Source organism: Lipotes vexillifer, unplaced genomic scaffold (assembly GCF_000442215.2).
Source record: "Lipotes vexillifer unplaced genomic scaffold, Lipotes_vexillifer_v1.1 scaffold518, whole genome shotgun sequence".
NCBI classification, from domain to species: domain Eukaryota; kingdom Metazoa; phylum Chordata; class Mammalia; order Artiodactyla; family Lipotidae; genus Lipotes; species Lipotes vexillifer.
In genome coordinates, this window is record NW_006780945.1 from 1,135,138 (window position 1) to 1,153,585 (window position 18,448).

The 18,448-nt window shown below is 55.9% G+C and overlaps 2 protein-coding genes across 2 annotated transcripts in view; both read right to left on the reverse strand.

Moving 5' to 3' along the window:
* LOC103073935 (unconventional myosin-XVB-like) overlaps window positions 1-17,476 on the reverse strand; it is a 27,120-nt gene extending 9,644 nt beyond the window's left edge. Inside the window, exons 1-25 of the mRNA XM_007454410.1 lie at window positions 15,937-17,476; window positions 15,318-15,666; window positions 14,850-14,937; window positions 14,532-14,641; window positions 14,288-14,362; window positions 13,864-13,960; window positions 13,505-13,608; window positions 13,298-13,361; window positions 13,068-13,175; window positions 12,784-12,942; window positions 11,959-12,072; window positions 11,787-11,845; window positions 11,549-11,711; window positions 11,145-11,224; window positions 10,344-10,501; window positions 9,934-10,092; window positions 9,077-9,228; window positions 6,127-6,204; window positions 5,822-5,937; window positions 5,687-5,732; window positions 5,428-5,552; window positions 4,870-4,987; window positions 4,471-4,628; window positions 740-833; window positions 17-73 (exon numbers count right to left, since the gene is read on the reverse strand). Coding sequence (XP_007454472.1) covers window positions 17-73; window positions 740-833; window positions 4,471-4,628; window positions 4,870-4,987; window positions 5,428-5,552; window positions 5,687-5,732; window positions 5,822-5,937; window positions 6,127-6,204; window positions 9,077-9,228; window positions 9,934-10,092; window positions 10,344-10,501; window positions 11,145-11,224; window positions 11,549-11,711; window positions 11,787-11,845; window positions 11,959-12,072; window positions 12,784-12,942; window positions 13,068-13,175; window positions 13,298-13,361; window positions 13,505-13,608; window positions 13,864-13,960; window positions 14,288-14,362; window positions 14,532-14,641; window positions 14,850-14,937; window positions 15,318-15,666; window positions 15,937-17,476 — 4,371 coding nt within the window. The remainder of the gene's footprint in view (window positions 1-16; window positions 74-739; window positions 834-4,470; window positions 4,629-4,869; window positions 4,988-5,427; window positions 5,553-5,686; window positions 5,733-5,821; window positions 5,938-6,126; window positions 6,205-9,076; window positions 9,229-9,933; window positions 10,093-10,343; window positions 10,502-11,144; window positions 11,225-11,548; window positions 11,712-11,786; window positions 11,846-11,958; window positions 12,073-12,783; window positions 12,943-13,067; window positions 13,176-13,297; window positions 13,362-13,504; window positions 13,609-13,863; window positions 13,961-14,287; window positions 14,363-14,531; window positions 14,642-14,849; window positions 14,938-15,317; window positions 15,667-15,936) is intronic.
* Window positions 17,477-17,615: 139 nt separating this feature from the next.
* Window positions 17,616-18,448, reverse strand: part of LLGL2 (LLGL scribble cell polarity complex component 2) — a 29,879-nt gene continuing 29,046 nt past the window's right edge. Inside the window, exon 25 of the mRNA XM_007454411.1 lies at window positions 17,616-17,695. Within this exon, the coding sequence (XP_007454473.1) occupies window positions 17,616-17,695 (80 nt within the window). The remainder of the gene's footprint in view (window positions 17,696-18,448) is intronic.

Below are 18,448 nucleotides of genomic sequence, written 5' to 3' on the forward strand. Positions count from 1 at the left end.
CTTCCAGGCCACCTACCATGCTTGGCTCCTTCTTGGAGGCCCCGACGCTGTGCCAGCTGCACCGATGCCCAAGCTGTTGGGGGAGATGCAGGAGGAGACGATGCCCCCGTGAGGTGCCACCAGGAGCTCCCTAGAGGCCCCTCCCCCGATCAGCAGTGCAGCTGCCCCCTCCTCCTCCCAGGAGGACCCCACACCAGTGGAGGAAGGGGTGCAGACCCAGGGGGCCAGCTGTCTGCCCCCAGCCCTCCAGAGCCCTCACTAGCCTTAGCGCTGTGGCTGTCTCTGCCCGTCTGCCAGGGCACTGGGAAGAGGAGGGAAGAAGGGAAGGAATGGTCCCGAGGGACAAAGTCCAGCCAGGGAGGGGCCAGAGAGTGGCGCAGTGCGTGGGCATTGACCTTTGAGCTGCTTTATGGCCCTCAGATTGGAGTCACTGGGCAAGAGGGGAACAGTCCAAGGGAGGCCTGGAGGGGATGGGAGGCACCCCCAGCCAGCAGGGGAGAGTCAGGCCCTGGCAGTGGGCAGGCATGAAGGAAGGTGACAGCCTCCTGGAGGCCCCAGGCTACCCTGGCCAGGCAGAGGGGGATGGAAGGAGCTCCACCAGCAATGGTCTCCGAGGCCTCGGTCCTTGTGTGGCTGCGCTTGGAGGGTGGACGCTGTCGGGATTTGGCCAACGTGGCCAGCAAGGCTGCCTGGCTTCTCCCCTGAGCTGCCCTGGGCAGGATCCATCCATGTGCTTCACCTGCCCTCTCCGCTGTCTCCAGAGCAGGTGCCAGCCTGCCAGCAGGATGGTGTTCAGCTGCCCCAGAGTTGCCTGCCGCCAGAGGTACCACTTCCTGGAGGCCGGGAAGGGGGTTGGTGAGGAGTCCAAACTCACACCTGATACCTGAATCCTCCAAGCCAAGACATGAATGTAAAATCGGACCCCAGTGAAGCCCCCGGCTGCCGAAGGGAAGCAACAGGGAAAGGACACGACATTTTGAAAGACCAGCAGGTAAACTGAGATGCTGTTGTAGCCGAGGATCAAGATCTGGGACTCTGGTGCCGACCACCCGGGCTCGTTCCCCTACTGTTTAGTCACTGTGGTCTTGCATAAGTTACTTTACCTCTCTGGGGTTTATCTGCTTTTGTTTTTTGGCCACGCCACATGGCATGTGGAATCTGAGTTCCCCGACCAGGGATCAAACTCGGCCCTGGCAGTGAAAGCGCTGAGTCCTGTACTTCCCTAGTTGCGCAGTGGTTAAGAATCCGCCTGCCAATGCAGGGGACACGGGTTCGAGCCCTGGTCCGGGAAGATCCCACATGCCGCGGAGCAACTAAGTCCGTGCACCACAACTACTGAGCCTGCTCTCTAGAGCCCACGAGCCACAACTACTGAAGCCCGTGCGCCTAGAGCCCGTGCTCCGCAACAGGAGAAGCCACTGCAACGAGAAGCCCGCGCACCACGAGGAAGAGTAGCCCCTGCTCGCCGCAGCTAGAGAAAGCCCGCGCGCAGCAACGAAAGACCCAACGCAACCAAAAATAAATAAATAAATAAATTTATTCAAAAAAAGAAAGAAAGAAAGCGCTGAGTCCTAACCACTGGATCGCCAGGGAATTCCCTACTTTACCTTCTCTGTGTTTTATTTTCATGATCTCTAAACTGAGAAGTATTGTAATGCCTGCCCCACAATAAGATGAAATGAATTAAAAGGTGTGTGTGGAATAGAGTCTGGCATATTATTATTTAAGAAGCAGAACTTCTAAAAAATGAAAAAATAACATTCACTGGAAGTCTACTAGGAGATCCCGGAAGAGACAATATCTCTGAGAATTTTCCAGATATAAGAAAGACCAGACTCCTCAGTGAAGGAGCCCTGAGCATGATAAATATTTAAAAATAAATCTATATATACCACTAGACATAACATAGATAAATAACAAGTATCTACCGTACAGCACAGGGAACTATATTTAATATCTTGTAATTACCTATAATGGAAAAGAATCTGAAAAAGCATATATATATATATGTATTATGTATGTATGTATATATCTGTAACTGAGTCATTTCGCTGTACACCTGAAACACTGTAAATCACTATACTGCAATAAAAAAATAAATAAATCTGCAGCTTTTGTACATAAAAGGACACTTTAAAGAGAATGAAAAGAGGGCTTCCCTGGTGGCGCAGTGGTTGGGAATCCGCCTGCCAATGCAAGGGACACGGGTTCGAGCCCTGGTCCGGGAAGATCCCACATGCTGTGGAGCAACTAAGCCTGTGCACCACAATTACTGGGCCTACGCTCTAGAGCCCGCGAGCCAAAATTACTGAGCCCACGTGCCACAACCACTGAAGCCCACGCGCCTAGAGCCCATGCTCCACAACACGACAAGCCACCGCAATGAGAAGCCAGCACACCACAACAAAGAGTAGCCCCTGCTTGCTGCAACTAGAGAAAGCCCATGTGCAGCAACGAAGTCCCAATGCAGCCAAAAATGAATAATAAATCAAATAAATAAAAAAATTTTAATTTAAAAAAGAGAATGAAAAGACAACCCACGTAATGGGAGACTACTTGCAAATCACACATTTGATAAAGGTTTAATATCCAGAACATATAAAGAACTCCTACAACTCAATGAAAAAAAAACAACCCAATTAAAAAGCAGGCAGAGGGGGACTTCCCTGGTGGCACAGTGGTTAAGAATCCACCTGCCAACGCAGGGGACAAGGGTTCGAGCCCTGGTCCGGGAAGATCCCACATGCCATGGAGCAACTAAGCCTGTGCGCCACAACTACTGAGCCTGTGCTCTACAGCCCACAAGCCACAACTACTGCGACTGCGAGCCACAACTACTGAGCCCGTGTGCCACAACTACTGAAGCCCACGCACCTAGAGCCTGTGCTCCGCAACGAGAAGCCACCGCAATGAGAAGCCCGCACACCACAACGAAGAGCAGCCCCTGCTCACCGCAACTAGAGAAAGCCCATGCGCAGCAACGAAGATTCGACACAGCCAAAAATAAATAAATAAATAAATTCCAAAAGGAAAAAAATGCAGGCAGAGGACTTGAATAGATATTCTCCAAAGAGATACACAAATGGCCAAGAAGTACATGAAAAGATGCTCAACATCATTAGTCATTAAAGAAATGCAAATTAAAACCACAATGAGATACCACCTCACACCCACTAGGATGGCTATCATTTAAAAAGCAGAAAATAACAAGTATTGGCAAGGATGCAGAGAAATTGGAACCTTCACACATTGCTGGTAGGAATATAAAATGGTGCAGCCACTGTGGAAAACAGTTTGGCAATTCCTCAAAAAGGTAAAGACAGAATTACCATGTAACTCAGGATTTCCACTCCCAGATAGAGACCCAGAAGAACCAAAAGCAGAAACTTGAACACTTACTTGTACACTTGTGTTCATAGCAGCCTTGTTCACAATAAGCCAAAAGGTAGAAACAACCCACTGACAGATAAGTGGATAAACAAAATGCGGTCCATCCACACAATGGAACAATTTTCAGCCATAAAAAAAGACATGAAGTTCTGACACATGTTACGACAGGGACAAACCCTGAAAACACTATGCTTAGTGCAGTAAGCCAGATGTAAAAGGAATTTGTATGAGTCAACTTAGATGGCATATCAAGAATAGGCAAATTCACAGAAATGGAAAGTATTTTCCTGGTAACTGGAAGTTACCAGGGGCTGGAGGGAAGGGAGAGTGAGGCATCATTGCTGAATGGGTATAGAGTTCCCGCTGGTGATGAAAACATTTCGGAAACATATAGTGGTGGCGGGTGCCCCCTTCTCCAAGGCTTCCCTGGTGTCCATGGCACTGCCTTCATTTTATTCTCAGTCATTAAACAATCCCCTTTGGGGCGACTGGCAGCTGGTTTACTGTCTGCATCTGACTCCCCAGCTAGCCTGGAAAGCACCATCTCTGTGCCTGTGTGAAGATGCTGGCACCTTCCTCCCTGTGTTGCCAGCATCCGGCACAGGGTAGATGGAGAAGATGGTCAACCAACAGCTGTTGGATGGATGAGTGAACACGGGCAGTGAAGGGTGAGTGGGGCTGGAGCTAATGAGGCAAGAAGGGTGAGGGGAGCATCATAGGACCACGAAGACCAAAGAGCCTGGAGTGTAAAAGTCCAGCCTACATCGAGGCTGGAGAGGTAGGCAGGGCCTCACACAACCTGATTCACGCTTTTAAAAGAGTATTCTTGCTGCAGAGTGACGAACAGACTAGAAAAAAGAACAGTCAAGGAGTCATGACCGCAGGTTTGACTGGCCTAGCAGGTAATGAGCTTCTCGTGGCTGGGGGTATTCAAGCAGAGACGGCATGGTGGGGATGCCAGCAAGGAGAGTCCGGTGCTGATGGGAAGCAGGAAGACTAGCCTTGAGGCCCTACGCGCCCCCCCCCCGACCCTGCCCCACCACCGTGAGGAGGCCTACAGTCTCGCCCCACTCTGCACACCTGGTCTGGAGCCCACGCACGCGAATCCGTGGTAGGAGGCGAAGGCATTGACGGGAGAGGCTGGTGCAGAGGCCTCGGTGCAGGGTGAGCAGGGCCTGGGCGCGCTGCTGGGCCCGGTGCCGCTCCAGCTGCTGCCAGCCCAGCTCCTGCAGTAGCACCTGGGGGCAGAGGTTTGGGCTGGGGGCAGGCCAGGTGGCTGGCGACCACCCTGCCCTTCTCCCGAGGCCTCAGCCTCCTCCCTTCTGCCAGACAAGTGATTCTACTGGGGTGCCCGGGACACCTGGCCCACTCCATCTACCCCCCCACCCAGAAGGACCACCAAATCATGAGTTGGTCCCAGAATGTTCCTCCCACTTTCCAGCCATACCTGCTGCTTCCCTGCTCATACACACCACCCACCTGGGTGGTTCCCAGGTGACAGAGGGGCGACTCAACCCCAAACACCTGGTTCAGGATGGCGCCACATCTTTCCCGGTCAGAGAGCTCTTCCTGTCCCTCTGTCCCCAGGGCCCGGAACCTGCCCCCAAGCACGGAGAACCTTGGGGAGGTCGGAACAAGCACAGCGGGGACTTCCCTCCACACTCATTTGACCCCTGAACCCCTCGGGGTCTATTCAGTCTGTAAGTCATTCAACAATGATTTGGAAAGCACCTACTATGTGCCAGGCACTCAGGAGCATTTTGCTGAGAGGACGAGGGGCGGGTGAATGCACAGAGGCGTGGAGATGTGTGCGGGTGATGAACAGTGAAAGGAGACGCAGATGGAAGGAGAGAAGGAGAGACAGAGAGAAAGGAAGGAGGGAGGGTTGGACATCAGGCCCAGGGTCCCTGGGAAAGTGTGTCCATCGCCCGCTCCCGAAAAAGCCCCAGGTCCGCCAGCCACTCCAGGGAGCCTTCCTAGTGAGCCCTGGCCCTGAGGTGCCTGCGCCCCGGGGCTGCCCGCATCCTGGGCCCCTACCTGGCCAGGAAGGCCTGGAAGGGCATGCGAACAGGGAAGTTGGCGCTGCGGGTACACACGGCCTCCAGGATGCCCGCCTGGCGCAGTTGCTCTGCCACGTGACCCACATCAAAGAGGCCCGGAAGCTGTGGCCACGGGGCAGAGCCAAGGAGAGCTGAAATGAGGGGCTCAGAGCTGTGGGGAAGGTGGGGCAGGGCCGAGGAGGGCTGAGGGGGGTGGGGCAGGGGTGGGAGGGCTCCCAGGTGCTGGGAGAGCTCACCTTTCCCGGGTTGGGGTTGAGGCACTGGATGAAATAGACATGGCTCCTGGTGGGTGGAAGGGGCGGTCACTTGAGCACAGACTGGCCCCTCCATTCAAACTCCCTGGGGTTGAGTGGGGGGGGCCCTATTCTCACCTGCCCAGCCGGGCTAGGAGGTCCCCCAGGGAATGCTGGAAGCGAGAGGCCAGCGTGGGTTTGCCTGGTCCGTCCCCAGACTCGGGCTCTGCTTCCTGGAACAGGCTACCCACCAGCTGTGGGGTGAGAGGGAGCCAAGCCAGCTCACCTGGGCCTGTCCAGCCTGCCCCTCACCCTGACCCCCGGGGAGCCAGGGTGGGCCGGCCAAAGGTTCAAGTTGCCAGGGGCTTGAAGGCCAGCTCCTTGGGCAAGGCTGTCCGGGTGGAGAGGGCAGAATGGGGGGACAGGGCAGCCGGCAGGGGCACCTGGAGCTGGCTCTGGGCAAGCATCTCCACCACAGCAGGGTCAAGATGATCCTGGTTTCTGTTTAAAAACTTATGAACCTGCAAGAGATAATGTGGGGTGCGGGGGGAAGCCAAGGAGAGAAGGCTGGGTGTGGAAGCCAATCCCTTTGCAAAATAATCCAGACTCTCCCCTCTGAGTTACAAGGCCACCTTTGACACAACACTAAATCAAGCATACTTCACTGAAAATAAATGTTTTACAAAGGCCCCCTTTGAAGGTGGACTCATCTCACACCACGTACCAAAATTAACCCAAAATGAATGGATCAAAGACCCAGATGTAACACCTGAAACTATAAAACTCTTAGAAGAAAACAAAGGGAGAAAGCTTCATGACATTGGACTTGGCAATGATTTCCTGAATATGACACTAAAAGCACAGGCAACAAAGGAAAAATAGATAAACTGGATTTCATTAAAATGAAAAACTTCTGTGTATCAAAATACAGTACTAAGAGGGTGAAAAGACAGCCTACAAATTGGGAGAAAATATCACATATAACGGTTTAATATCCAGATTATGTAAAGAACTCCTACAACTTAACAACAACAAAAAAATAAAACAACTCAATTCAGGACTTCCCTGGTGGCACAGTGGTTAAGGATCTGCCTGCCAATGCAGGGGGTACTGGTTCAATCCCTAGTCCAGGAAGATCCCACATGCCACGTAGCAACTAAGCCCGTGCACCACAACTACTGAGCCCACATGCCACAACTACTGAAGCCCACACATCTAGAGCCCATGCTCCACAACAAGAGAAGCCACCACAATGAGAAGGCCGTGCACCGCAATGAAGAGTAGCCCCCTGCTCGCTGCAACTAGAGAAAGACTGCGTGTGGCAACGAAGACCCAAGGCAGCCCAAAATAAATAAATAAACCCCAAACCAACTCAATTCAAAAATGGGCAAAGGACTTGAATAGATATTTCCCCAAAGAAGATACACAAATGGCCAAGAAGCACATGAAAAGATGCTTGACATCGTTAGTCATTAGAGAAATGCAAATCAAAACCACAATGAAAAAAAAACCAAAAAACCACAATGAGATACCACTTCACACACCCTAGGATGACTGTAATTTTCAAAAACAGAAAATAACAAGTACTTGCAAGGATGTAGAAAAACTGGAACCCCCAATACATTGCTGGTGGGACTATAAAATGGTGCAATCACTGAAGAATAGTTTGGTGGCTCCTCAAAAAGGTAAACATAGAATTACCATATGACCCAGCAAACCTACTCCTAGGTAGATACCCAAAAGAATTGAAAGCAGCAACTCAAACAGCTACTTGTACACCCATGTTCACAGCAGCATTATTCACAATAGCCAGAAAGGTGGAAACAATTCATGTCCATCAGCAGATGAATGGATAAACAAAATGTGGTCTATACATACAACGGAATATTATTCAGCCATAAAAAGGAAGGAAATTCTGACACATGCTACAACATGGATGAACCTTGGAAGCATTATGCTTAATGCAATAAGTCAGACACATAAGGATTTTGTGTGTGTGTGTGTGTGTGTGTGTGTGTGCGCGTGTGTGTGTGTTATGATTCCACTTACATAAGAGTAGGCAAATTTATAGATACAGAAAGTAGATTAGATATTACCAGAGTCTGAGGAAGGGGGAATTGGAGCTTAGTGTTTAATGGGTAAGTTGTTTCTGTTTGGGATAATGAAAAAGTACTGGAAATGGATAGCAGTGATGGTTACACAACAAATTGTGAATGTACTTAGAGACACTGAAATGTACACTTTAAAATGGTTAGAATGGGAAATTTTATGTTGTGTATATTTTACCACATTTTTTTAAAGGCCGCCTTTGTCACATACCCAGTTCTTTGTTACACTTTTGGGTCTGTTTATTGGGTTTTCAATTCTGTCTCATTGATGGGTCTGCTCCTTATCAATACCATACTCTTTTAGTTGTTAGAGCTTTAAAATATGTTTTAATATCTGATAGGGCAACTTCCTCCATAATCACTTGCTTTTTATATCTTATTAGCTATTCTTATGCATTTATTTTCCATATAATACTTCAGAATAATTTTGTTAAAATCCACCTCTCCTCTCATAAAAGTCTCATTGGAGTATTGTCTGGAATTACATGACTTTTCTAGATTAACTGGGAAATAGTGAACAATATAGGGCTCCCCAATAGGAATGTGGCTTTTCCCTCCATTTTTAAGTCTCCTTTTGTGACCTTCAATACAATTTTATAGTTTTCTTTAGTCAATCTCCTTCTGTTTCTTCCTTTTTTCTTTTAGATGTGATTTTTTTTTTGAGGTATAATTGACATATACTCCTTGTGTTTCACGTGTGGATAACTCCTGTGTAGTTTGTATGTTTTCTTCTATAACCAGAGCATGTCACCTCCTCCAGGAAGACGTACCTGATGCCCCACCTCAAACCAGTCACCTGGTCCTAGCCTTTAAACCAGGCCCCCTCCCCTCAGCAGCTCTCCTCCTGGGTAGGTGTGCAGTAGTCATGAAACTCATAAAGGCGAGGGAGAATCGCTTCAGTGAGCACCTAGTATCTGCCAGGCACCTGACCCGCCATTTCCATGTAATTGCATTAATCCTCAGCACAATGCTATAGGCTGGACTCCCATTCGCATTTTACAGATGAGGAAATGGAGGCTCAGAAGGAAAAGTAGACTGCCTGAGGTTATCAGAGCCAGGTCCCATGCATACACTCTGCCCCTCTTGGACTGGAGGGTCCCAAGGCCTTGACCCTCCCCACCCCATAATGCCCACCCAGAACTCAGTAAGTCATGCACTAGGTGAGGCCAAGGACCCAGGTGGGGACAGATGGCCAAGCCTTGGAAGGGGCCTCCCCACACCTACCCCTCTCACCCGTCAGGTGACTCCCCAGGGTCACATTGCCCTCACTGATTCACCCTGATACCTGGTAGGTGACGGTCCCAGCGTAATGCTGCACGGTGAAGATGGGAAGGGGCAGCTGGGGCTTGGTGTAGCGCGGGTGGTCGCCGTGGTGGTAGTGGCACTTCTGCAGGAAGGTGTGGTCCGTGGCCTGATAAGAGGAAGAGCTTCTCAGGCCTTTGCAAGTGCCATCCCCCTGCTGGGACTGTGTTTCCCTCCCCTGCACCCCCCAAAACCACAGGCACTGAACAGAAGGTGAGCTTTGGTTTTGGTCCCCAAACTTCTTTTTCAGGAAGAGTCACTCCACATCTGAGTCCTTATAAAGGGCACAGCTTCTATCCCAGGGACTATTTTGAACAATTGGTTCCCATTTGAGAAAAAACACAGTAGCTTTGTATACCTCAGTCAATAAGATTTGGCGGCTTAGAGGACCTTTGATGAAATCATTTAAAAGAAATGGGGCTAGGGGAACTTTAAGGCAGATTTAGCAATCACTCCTGGGAGTCTGGTCTCACAGTTACATGTGTTTCTGAACAAGTCTTTCAAAGATACTTTTAAAAAGCCACCTGTAAGAGATTATTTTATAGTGCTAAGGAACTTATAACAACAAATACTTGGGGAAACCCTCACAAGCCCCTCATGGGGCCTGCACAGTCCCCACCACCCTGCCCCTCAGGCACAACTGTCCCCCTTCTGCAGCGAGGACTCTTGGAGAAGTCGGGAATCTCACTCAGGATCACCCAGAGACAGGATTTGAAGCCAGTGTGGCCGCTGCTTTCCCAAGCTGTGCTGAGGGCCTGTGGGCAGGGTCCCAGGACCTCAGCACTTTATTGTTCCCCTGGGAGTTCCTGCTGGCTCTGGCCTCGCCACCAGGGCCCCCACTCCTTGTCCCCGACACTGGGGGCTCACCTGGGACAGCCATGTCTGGGCATCCAGGATACTCAGGAGGCTGTGGGGCTGATCTACCAGGAGATCCAGGCAGGACTCCTGCGGAGGCTGGGGAATGGGCACCCAGGGCAACAACTCCCTCCGACACTCCTCCTGGGAACAGCCAGCATTTAGTTTACAGAGACCACCCATGTTCATGGGGGGACTTCATCTGAGCCAGAGCAAGGATGGCCCTCCCACTTTACAGATGAGTAAACTGAGGCTCAGAAGGACTGAGACGGTCCATAGCAAGGGGGCTTTGGGGCAGAGCTCTCGGTGTAGTGCCTTCTCTTTACCAGGGATGGCCTCTGTTCTGGGAAACAGCTGGGTGTCCCCCTGCCACCTCCATGCCCAGCTCCCCATACCTCCTCCTGGGCCAGAAGCATCTGGCTGAAGGAGAGCTGCAGGCGCTCGCTGGCGAGGTTGTTGCACAGCTGCTCCAGGCCGTTGACCCGCAGTGCCTGGGGGGGGGGGCGCGTGGGCAGTGAGGTGGGCACCCACACCAGGTGGGGGCACAGGGCAGCTGGTCGGGGGGTTGGCACACAGGCCTGGTGCCCTTCATCCCCCTCCCACAGCTGCCCCCATTCTCCCCAGCACTAGGCGGGAGTGGTGCCCTAGGGCTGATGCTGCCTCCTCCAGGGACAAGTCCAAAGATCCTGGCACAGCATGCAGGCTGCCTCAGCCCAGTCCCAGCCTCGATCATGCTTCCTCCCTCCAACAACCCACACCCCTGCCCTCTGCCTCAGCACCACTGAGAGCCTTCGGGCCTCTGATCATAGCCATCCTGTGGTCTAGAAGGCACCTCTTGCTACAGCCTAACTCGCTGGCTATCAAAATGCCACATCCTCGTAAGCAGATCTCCAGGCTGCCGCCTCCAAGAAGCCTTCCAACATCCCTCCTGTTGGAATTACAGGCTCCTTCCTCTGTGCCCCTCAGCACTTTCCTAGTAAGCCCAGCAGAGCCCCCGCTTCGTGTAGCTTTGCAGAGTTTTGACATGTTCTAAAATACACACAAGAGCACGCATGTGCGTACATGCATGCACACACACACACACACACACACACACACACACACACACACACAGGTACAACGGTCATCCCCTCCTCAGAGAGCGGATAGTCACCAAGGACACACTGGAGAGGAGGAGAGAGCAGGGGACTGGGTACAGTGCCCATCCAAGGACTGAGGTGGGGGCCACCTCCTCTTGCTCTCGCCCCTCCTCCCTGCCTTGAGGAAAGAGGATGTTCTGGAAAGGGGTGAAGAGCTTATGAAAAACTCAGTGTGATTTGGGGGATTCCCTCTCTTCCGTCTCCTCTGGGTACACAGCAGGCGAGGCTGACCCATCTGAGGGTCTTTCATTGTCTTAAGGGCTCCTGTGAGATTCTGCAAGGCCAAGCAGGCAGAAGTCTCCAGAGCCGACGTCAGAGCTGGATAGGGCAGATGGCTGTACCTATGGAGCACGCAGCTGTCTCGTGGACCATCTTACGGTCAGAAAGGCAAGCAGTGCACGAGCACCCCCTCAAAGGGAAGCTGCTGGGGTCCCCAGAAATAACCAGGATGAGGTGGGCACCCTGTCCTGGGCCCCGCCCCCAGGGGTGACCTCAAAGCCGTAGACGTCGACGACAGTGACAGCGACCACGCTGCCTCCCTCCCTGGGGGGTGCCAGCCGCACATTGGTTCTCCTCAGGAGCCGGGTGAAGAGCCGCGAGTACAGGGCCTTGGCCAGGGCGTCCCTGTGGGCATGGTGAGTGAGCCTCGTGCAGCAGGGGCCAGGCCTGCTCACAGCTCTCTCCTGTCCCCAGGGCCACCTGGCATTGATGGCACTTTCCACAGGCAGGGATCTCGAGACCCGGCCATAAGGCGCCTCCTGAGGGCAGAGGATGTGCATGTGGTATGTCAGGCCCAAGGCCCACACTAGTGCTCCCCAAGCCTTCGGGTGGACTGGTCAGGCCCCCGCCTCCCCAGGACCCCTGAGCTCACCATGACCCTCCTGGTGACAGCTCCCTCCAGGCGCTTGGGTGGCACCCGCAGCAACCGGGCTGCCGTGTGGATCTCAGCCCAACTGGACACGGCAGCCACCTCCTGTGACTCCCTCTGGACAGGCGGGAGGGGGCAGGGAGAGCTCTGCTTGTGGACTGGCTGCTTCCCATGGGGCAGGGGCAGGGCCTTGCTTTGCCTGGCAAGGTGCCCTGTTACCCAAAGGTAGATCTGGGCATGTAGGAGCTGGCTCCGGAGTCTGAGGGCCTGAGTGTGAATCCTGACTTTACCTCTCCACTAACTGGCGGCCCTGACAAGTCTCTTTCCTTCTCCGAGTCTCCACTGTCTTATTGTTAAAGGCAAAACAACAATTTTTATGTTATGGTGTTCTCAGAAGCAATGAATTAGAAAATATATGCAGGGAATTCCCCAGCGCTCCAGCAGTTATAGGACTTGGCACGTTCACTGCCGGGGGCCCGGGTTCAGTCCCTGGCCAGGGAACTAAGATCCTGCAAGCTGCGCGGTGTGGCCAAAAGAAAAGAAAAGAAAATATATGTAGAGTGATCTACACAGTGCCAGGTACATAATAGCTGCTCAATTAATGCCAAGCGCCCTCCTTAGGGTGGCAGTTTAGTGGGACAGACCCCGGTTGCAGTTTTCTCATCTGTACGATGGGAGTTCATCTGCTTTTTCTGGGGCAGTGGTTAGGCCCTGATGGTGGCCCAGGGCTTTACTGTCTCCTACACACAAGTGTTTGGCATTGTTATTTCTGCCCTCGTGATGATGCAAACAAGCCACCACCAATCCAGTGTCTCAGAGGTAGCTCACCTCTGAAGAGAAGCAGATGTTGCCCAGCTGCAGGACAGAGGCCAGCACAGCCCAGACTGCAGTCAACTCCTCAGTGCACAAGCCCAGCACCTGCAGGGCCTTCACCAGTCCTGTGAAGTCCTGGGCATCCTCCTTGCCCTGGAGCCTGCAGGCCCGGCCCTGCAGAGCACAGCAGGGGTGAGGGGTGAGGAGTCGGGGCCTGGCCACCCGCAGCTTCCCTCTCCTCAGACCCTCCCCTGGGCAGACCCCGTTGTCTGCCCAGCACCGAGGGGGCCTCCCCCCACCTGGTTGAGGTAGCAGTAGGTCTCCGGGCCCTGTAGGGAGAGCCTCTCCCGTTCCATGGGGTCCAGCCCCGCCAGCAGCTCATAAAAAACATGGAAGCTCCGCTCAGCCTGGGCCTCAGGGGAGCAAAGACAAGTCCTGGGGGAAGGCAGGCTTGGGGGCTGAGGGACCACAGCCCCTCACAGCAGCCCCTCCCTCTTTCCCACTCTGGGAGCAGCGGGCCAGGTCATACCTGAAACACCACTCTCGAGGTCTCAAGCAGATAATGTGACACAGAAGCTCCCAGGATGACCCCTCTGTGGACACAGGACACTGAGTGAGGGGGCCCCCGCTCAGAATGGGACCCACCGTGGGCTGGACCCAAGGGCAGCAGTCTCAGGTTCCCAATAAGGGAAACTGATCATGGGTGACCCTGCCCACCTGGACCCCCGTCACTCACTGCTGCAGGCAGAGGCCTAAGACCTGGCCAAAGCGGCTGGCATTGGCATTGAGGACTGTCTTGGCATGGCCGAAGCTGCTGAGCATAGGCAGCACGTCGTCCAGCTGGATGGGGGAGGGGCATTCAAGTATCCCTGGGAGCAGCAGTGGTGCCCACTGATCAGGCATCCCAGCCGAGGACACTATGTACCTGGCAGCTCTGTTGGTCCACGGAGGGGTCAGTCACCCCAGCCCTCCCTGCCCCCGCAATGCCTGGGGCTGCCCCCGAGGGGAAGCTAGAGGCCTGAAGACCACCCTTCTGCCCCAAAGGAGTAGCATGGTCCCTCTTGGATCCCTGGGAAATGGCGAGCTGCCCCTCACCTGACATCCTCCGTCCCTTGTCTGCCCCTGCTCCAGGCTGCTTAGGAACTGCACAATCTTTCTGGAAGCTTCTGTCTTCCCAGAGCCGCTGTGCCCACTGCAGGAGGGAGAGGCTGGCAGGGTCTCCAGGAAGGGGCACATAGGACAACCCCATTGAGCCCGAAAGTGGGGATATGCCCACCTGGAAGTGATACCTGCCCTAAAGGAGACTCCCAGAAATGCAGAAACATAGACCTGGGGCATAGAGACCAAACAGAAAAAAGTCCCCAAGATGCCTCGTTCAAGGGGCACAGTCTTAAGAAGTCCAGAGCTGTTGCCCAGCAGTGGACCAGACAGGCAGTTTCAAATGCAGACCTCACATCCCCTTCCTCCTGGCCTTCAGTGTGGCCTGAAGGTTCAGCCAAGCAGGGCAGCCACCACTCACCCCAGGAGGATGCAGGTGCCCTGCCCAGTGCTCTGAGACAGACTATAGGCTGCTGCCACGATGGCAAAGATGTGTCTGGGGGAGGAGGGTGGAAGCAGATGAGAAGGTCACCAGAGATGGGCATCTGGGGCCTCCTGGGCGTAGGCAGGTCGTGCCTGCCATGCCCTGGACCTCAGTCAATGGGACATGCTGGGGCTTAGCCACCTGGGGGTGAGCAGAGGGCTGGTGGGGCAAATTCACGTACGGGGTGGTGTTAGGGGTCTTCCTAGGGTGGTAGCTGGCCAGGACCTCAGGTGCGAAGAGAGGCAGGGGCCGGCGGGGGTTCAGAGCGAGCAGGAGGGGCCCCCCAAAGGTCTGGGAGGAAAGTGGAAGGTCTCATCAGAACATGGAGGGAGCAGGTGATGCAAATAGAGTGGAGCTCTGATGCCCCTGGCCCCTCCCCGCTCTGCAGGAGCCCAGAGAGGGTTCAGCACCCAGCCCAGGGAGGAGAAAGATGGAGGGGAAAGCTCCAGGGGTGCCCGGAGGGCCCTCTGATCCCTGAGGAAAGGGAATCCCAGCCCACCATCCCCTCTTGGGTCCCCCGTACATAGATTCGGCGCAGGTAAAACCTCTTCTTGAGACACAGCAGCACGGAGCTGTCGCACACTGGCCTGTAGGGAAGCAGGGTGGAGAAGCAGGGAGTTGGGGGCAGAAGATCCTGGGGTGGCACTGCCACTGGCTGCAGAGACACTTCTGCCAAGTCATGCACCCTCTCCGAGCTGGTCCATAATACAGGGGTCCGGCTGCTAAGCAAGTTACCAGCGCCGTGAGTGCTACAAGCAGGACCAGGCTGCTGACCCAGAGGGAAGCTTTGTGCCAATTAGAGAGGGAAGGAGCACCTGATTCTCACCCCTCACCTGCCCCTTCCAGCCAGACGACCTTGTGTGGCAAAATCCCATGTAAAGATACAATTCATAAAAGAACGGGGGTAGGAATGGGATACGAGCAAGTGTGACCCAGGCATGGCAGGTTTGGGACGGCGCCCGCTCACCGCAGCCGGGCCAGGTCCTCGGTGTCTTCCAGGCCTTCCCCGAGGCTCCTGCCCTCGGCGCCGGGAAAGGGCGGCGCCTCCAGGCCCGGCCCGAGGCTCAGCTCCAGGTCCTTCTCCAGCGCCTCCTCGGTCTCATCCTCCGGCTCCCACCGATCCCTCAGGAACCTGCAGGGGCTCGGGCTCCTCTCCCGCCGCAAGCGGGTCTCCAAGATGAGTCGGGGCAGCAGTGTGCTTCGGTGCCAAACCCAGGGTCCTCGTGCGGGTCCTCGCCCTGCGCCCAGTGCACCGGAGCCTCGGTTCCCAAGGTCTCCGGCTCCGCTTCGCTGCTGGAGCCTCTCTCGAGTGGGGGCTTGTCGGGGGGAGTCGGGCCGAGAGAGCCGTGGCGGTGCCCAGCCACCCCTTCTCCACTCGCCCTGCGCCCCTCACTGTCCCCTGAAGCCCCCGCACAAGACGAAAAGTGCCCCTCCCCAGCGGGGGCGTCCGCGGACGCTTCCTCTGAGCTCTGGCTGCTCGAGGTCCTCCCTGCCCTGTGGATCCTGGGGAACATGACCGCAAACTTGGGATCTGGAGTCGGGTCCGCGTCCTCAGAAGGGTCGTCGGGGGCTGGCTTTTCAGCAACCTGCGGGGAACTCGAGCCGCCACCAGGGGGAGCACTCGGTCGCCCGCCCAGCCCAGCTACGCCCGCCAGGCTGGGCACTAGACCGCGGCTCGGCCCCGGCCCGCGGCCCCGCCCCTCGCCCGCCGCCCGCGCCTCGCCCGCCCGCGGCCGGAGCCGCAGCCACCGCAGCAGGCCCAAGCCCCGTGCCGCGGCTCGGCCCCGGCCCGCGGCCCCGCCCCTCGCCCGCCGCCCGCGCCTCGCCCGCCCGCGGCCGGAGCCGCAGCCACCGCAGGAGGCCCAAGCCCCGTGCCACCCGCAGGAGCCGGTCCTTGAGGCCCGAGCGGCAGGGACCCGCGGCCTGGGGAGCGGGCCCTGGCGGGGGCCTCGCGCGTAGCCTGCCGAGCGCCACCAGGGCGACCAGGGGCGCTGGGTCCCGGGACCCTTCTCCAGCCCCCGCTTCGCTCACGCCCTCCTCCTCTTGCACCTTCCCCACCCCTTCTCCGACCTGGGTACGCTGACCCCGGGTGGTCGAGGCCTCGGCTCTTCCGGCCTCGGGGCCCCTCGGCTCAGCCTCGGGCTGCACCCCACTGTTTCTCGCGTCCCGGGCCGGCCTGGGGTCTCGAGAAGCCCGCGAGCTCCGGGGAACGCACGCGCGGCTGCCCTCGAGGGGACTGGTGGCCGCGGCTTTACTGGCCGGGTCGGCCTCTTCGGCCTCAGTGGACCCGCTTGTCGTTCCTGGGGCTGCCCGTAGGCTCCGTCCAGGCCTGGCTCCCTCCAGACTCAAGTCTGTGTCAGTCTCGGAATCCTCGGTCTCTCCCTGGGGCCTCGCCCCCGACGATCCTTCCGGGCTCCGGGGCCCGGCGGGGGGCTTGTCACCGCCTCTGCCGTCGCTGCCCAGGCCGTCGCTGTTCCGGCGTTCTCTCAGCGCCTCCAGCGCTGACTCCGGACCGAACTGAGTGCTTGCCGAGCCCATGTCCGTTTGCTCCGAGTTGGGCCGCCGCTCTGGGGCCCCACGGCTCTGGCTGCCGCTCTCCAGGGTCTCGCGGGCTTCGCTGTCCGGGCAGGAGCTGGCCCCGTCTCCATCCGACGTGTCCCCATTGAGGCTGCGGGTCTCTTGGCGGCCCCGCTGAGCCGAGCGTCCCCTCCCTTTTCCGCTTCTCCTGCGGCGGTCGCGCCCGCGTGTCCTTCGTCCTCCGAGGAGACTTTTCTCTTCCAGGCGCCCCCCACGGCCGTCCCCAGGCTTGTGGTTCTCCTTGGGCCCGCATCCCCGACGCCAAGCGCTGCCTCGTCTCCCCGCAGCCTCCGGTGGCGGCCCAGCCTCTGGCCGTCTGCAGTCGCCGTTCTCCTCTACGGTGGGCTTCCTGCGGCCACCGGGTGTCTCCTGGCCCCCCGCGGTGCAGGGCTCCAAGAGTGGTCTCGCCCCGTGGGCTCTACCGCGGCCCTGTCGGCGCTCCCGGCTGGGCGCGCTGTCGGCGCTGGCCGACCCGGATTCCTGCTCCCCGGAGGTCGGCCTCCCGGGCGCCTCCGGCCGCTGGGGCGTTTTGCCCTTGCTCCTGCCCATGGTTTGTTTCCCGGCGCCTCCCTCCTCTCCTGTTACCTAGGAGCTGGCTGCCCGCAGGTGCCCTCGGCAGCGCATCACACAGGTTGCAGCTACAGACTCACTCTACCCGCCCCCGCATCTCCCGCCTTATGCGTGATCATCAATAATGCAGGTGGCTGCGGGTCCTGACCTCCTCGGCCAACAATAGAGTGGAGGCCGCCCAGGAAAGGGGAGCTGCAACTGCGGACAAAGGCCGTGGGCAGGGCAACCGTGCCGCCTGGAGTTGCTGCCAGCCAGGCCAGCCTGGCACCACGCCAAATCGAGGGCGCCCATGCCCTGCTCCCACCTCACTGCTTCTTCAGCAGGGGTTGAGGGGGTGCCAAAAGAACCGTCCTCCTCGTCCTGGGGTCTCTAGGGGAATCCACCCTCCTCCCCTGCATTGGCAGGCGGATTCTTAACCACTGCGCCACCAGGGAAGTCCAGGTTACCCATTTCTTGTATTGCCTTCAAGAGCTATCCACGTAGAGGAAAGCAAGTATTTTTTCCCTTTGAGCACAGGTGGAAGCTTTTCTAGCTCATGGCTCTTCACTCTGCTTTTTCCAATCTAACAGATTAACTTGGAGATTTCATAATAGTACCTAATGATCTTCTTTTTCTTTTCTTTTTACAACTACATCATAATCCAGCAAATGAACCTGCCATAGTTTAACCAATTCTTTATTGATAGTGTGAAAATTAATCAAGGGAAACCTTACTAAAACGGAGCCCAGAGGCCAGAAGGGGGAGCTCGTACACGCTTACCCCTCCACCTCAATGCGGATCCCAAGGGAAAGAAATGTACTTTGTACTACAGCCAGCTGGAGGAAAAAGGATTTTCTCCTTGCCTGGCACAGCTCAGCCAATGCGAAACTGTCAAACTAAGACAATGAAAAGCCACTGTGCTTCAAATTCCCAATTTCCTCCAATGGTCTTTTTGTTTATAACAGCCTTTCC